Here is a 3,289-nt window from a genome sequence, read left to right as displayed (position 1 = left end):
GCTAAACAATGGAACATTACAAACCTGTGGCCCTTCCCCAGCCTGTTCTTTGTTCAGACTGTGCTTTCCAGGGTGGTTCATTCAGCGTGTGCAAATCCCTCCCTCCAGACTCTTGTGCAGCTTCACAGTGCTCGCGCTCACAGCACCATCAGGGCTGGGTTTGGCAGTGAGATCCTAATTTGTGTGCATTTTTAGATGGCTTCATTACCAACATGTTCTCGGCAGTGCTTTGAAATTGGTTCAAGGTCAGTGGTAACAGTTTCTGAGTCTGTGTCACCTTGGGAAACATTTGATAGGAATTTAAAGCTGCTGAATGGCGTCTGCATATTTCCCTTTGTAAAGGTGCACAATCTGCACTTTTCTGTCAGCTCCTGCCTGGTGTTTAGTGTCACAGTTCCTTCGGTTTCCATTTCTCACTGTGTTCCTCTGTATTTTGGGGCACAGGGGTGCTGGATGCTGTTGGGAAAGAGAAGCAGGAAGATGTCTGCACGTTGCAAGCTGTGAGGTTCTGGTAAGAAGCACTCCAGATGGAGATTTTTATCCACTGTTACACTTGTTACTGGAATAGGAGGAATGTTGTAGGGTGTGTTTTACTTATTTACACACCTCCCACCCCTCCCTCTGCTGCTTCTATCTGGTATTCTCTCATAAAATGTCTGCAGACCAAAGTACTTGTAAAAAGATAAGGGCCAGGGAGGACAGGGAGTTCTGGCTATGCTGGAACCAACCTTGGAGATCCTTCTTGGCATGCAGCAGAATTCTCCATCAAGTTTCCTCACTGTTTCTGAGCAGAAATCCCTGGAAGGTGCCACCACCTTCACCTACTGCTTCTAAACCTGTTTTATCCAACTACTTTGTGCATGTCACCTTCAGCTGCATGCAGAGAGGTACATTAGACACCTGGTTGTAAATCTGGTGGCTGCACAGTGCTGAGTAACCAATAGATTTAAAAAGTACATATAAAAGTACGTATTTGTGGCAACTGGAGGAGAATTATGTAAAATCAACGGAAGTCATTCACCTTGAGCAGCACCTGGTTGATCATATTTAACAAGCAACTGGTGGGCCATAATTAATCAGTACGTGTTTGATCATATTTAATCAGCACCTGGCTTATCCCATGTGATCAGCTCCAGTTTGCTCACTTCCTGCCGTTGTCTGTGGTGTTTCTGTGTGCCCTGCAGGCTGACTGTGTTCCATGTCTCAGGCTATGGCAGTGTGGCTCACCCCGATTCTGTGAAGCAGTTTTTCAGGCACACCCTGACCGAGGTGCTAACCTACAACCCTGTGCTGAAAGGTGGGAATGGGCAGAAGTACTTCCAGGGGTGTTGTGGTGTGTCCAGAGCTCCATCCCATCCTGGTCTTGCTGAGTGAGGCCCTGCCTAGAGGATGCAGAGCCAGAGGAGCTGCCTGGCTCCCATCTCCTTCTAGATAAACAAGGTGCCAGAGCAGACAAAAGTCATCAGAGCTTTAGGAGGTCATAGATCAGGAGAAGATTTGAGGTGGAACATTAGTGCCTTCACACAGAGCAACCAGCAACTCATGAACACATATCTGGAGTAAGATCCAAGAGCAGCCATAGGAGAGCTCTGGCCTGGGCAAAGGAGCTGCTGGGTGGGAGAGGAGATGCTGCAGAGAGAGCTTAGAGCTAACCCAGGTTGGTCCCATGTGCTGGGTGTACAGACAAGACATGGGTGTGTTTGTAGATGAGAGGAGAGCAGAGAGGTTCTGATCCCTCATCACCAATTTGATGTTCTAAGGTATAAATATGTTTGGGCTGCAAAACTGTAGTAAAACCCCTGTGAGCTGTGATGTGGAGCTGCTTTGCCTGGTGTGTGGGAGAGCTGTGGCTCTGCTGTTTCCAGAGGAAAGAGGCTCATGAGGGAAAAGCTGATTCCCTGCTGGTTCTCTTTGCATGTGCCATGTCAGCCTACACATGTGTGATCACAGGGACAGCTCTGGGATGGCAGTGTCACACTCACATGGCACAGCCCTTGTGCCACAGTCCATGTCCAAAGGCAAAGGGGAGAGAGAGGATCCCAGTGGGCACTTTTTAACTTGTCTGACTGCCCAAAACAAACCTTGTGTACTCAACTGATGCATTTTGGGTGTGTTTTGAAACCTGTTGCTGATGTTTTCTCTGTCTGGTGCAGTGTCTGATGCCATCCACATGCAGAAGGAGTGGAGCTTCACCAAAGCTTCTCCCCTGCTCATCACCCTGTACCGCCAGGTATGTCTGCCTGGTGCCCCAGGGAGGGCTTGTGCTGTTAGCTTTGTGCTCACTGAATACCTGAGATGAGATTATTTGCAATTAGTGTGTTCCAGATCTGCACCAGAAACTGTGGGCAGGAGGGAACATGAAGGAGAACTGCAGGGGGTTTTGTTTGGGCCAAGCTCTTAATTGAGGACAAAGGTGCCGATTTGTATGTGAATTTTCACCATTGCAGGATATGACATGAGTTCTGAAAGAGCTGGAATGTTGCTGTTTGTTGTAGCCAGTGCTGGTTCCAAGCCAGGCTGATCTGCTGGCCTGGAAAGCTGATGGAAAAGCTGCAGGATAGCTTGAGAAAGTCACATTAAAGCTGTCTGTGTGTCAGTCTAGTCTGTATTTCCCTCTTTGGGGTGGCTGTGTCCTAGCTGACAGGAGCTACCACCTCTCTTCCAGCTGCTGGTGGCATTCAGCACCAAGGAGTCCATCTGCCAACTGCAGCAGGTCCTGGAGACCCACGAGGTGAACTGGCAGCATGTCCTGTCCTGTGTTTCCACCCTGGTGGTCTGTCAGGCCGAGGCTGAGCAGCTCTTCAAGGGTATGTGGTGCTGGGAAGTTGCTGTGTGTGCTCAGGTGGCAAAGCGGTGACCCTGTGGAGCAGTGTGGTCCGTCCATGGATGCTGCCTGGCATTCCTACATAGAAAAGAACAGCTTTTCCATGCAGACATTCCATGTCAGTGGTGATGGGAATGCCAGGCCTGGTGCCTGCCACTTTGTGTACAGCTCAGGGTGGTTATTTGATCATTACCCTCATTATTAATTGTTGTGTTAATTACTGCGGCTCAGTTCTTCTGTCTAGCAGAGCTTGTTTGGGAGAGCTCCTTACTGATTATCCACTGCTGGACTCCCTGTGATTCCTGCAGGGAATCCTAGGGTGTTTGACTGTTGAAAGTATATGAAAACATAAACTGATCCTAAAGGTTCCCCAGGCTGCAATACACATCCTGCCTTGTGTTTCATCACAGTTTTCATCTGCTGCAGAAAATTACAGCTCTGTAGTCAGGAGCAAAGTGTGAGGGG

At 48.8% G+C, this 3,289-nt stretch overlaps 1 protein-coding gene across 1 annotated transcript in view; it reads left to right on the top strand.

The window, feature by feature from the left end:
- Nucleotides 1-3,289, top strand: part of FANCA (Fanconi anemia, complementation group A) — a gene marked incomplete at its 5' end in the record, with an annotated part of 33,232 nt that overhangs the window by 7,793 nt on the left and 22,150 nt on the right. The window contains 4 exons of the mRNA XM_009080412.1: nucleotides 445-511; nucleotides 1,185-1,297; nucleotides 2,154-2,230; nucleotides 2,666-2,807. Of these exons, the coding sequence (XP_009078660.1) occupies nucleotides 445-511; nucleotides 1,185-1,297; nucleotides 2,154-2,230; nucleotides 2,666-2,807 (399 nt within the window). The remainder of the gene's footprint in view (nucleotides 1-444; nucleotides 512-1,184; nucleotides 1,298-2,153; nucleotides 2,231-2,665; nucleotides 2,808-3,289) is intronic.

Source organism: Acanthisitta chloris, unplaced genomic scaffold, assembly GCF_000695815.1.
Source record: "Acanthisitta chloris isolate BGI_N310 unplaced genomic scaffold, ASM69581v1 scaffold29408, whole genome shotgun sequence".
NCBI lineage: Eukaryota > Metazoa > Chordata > Aves > Passeriformes > Acanthisittidae > Acanthisitta > Acanthisitta chloris.
Note: the sequence above shows the minus strand (reverse complement) of the source record. Positions and strands in the feature narration are given on the sequence as shown.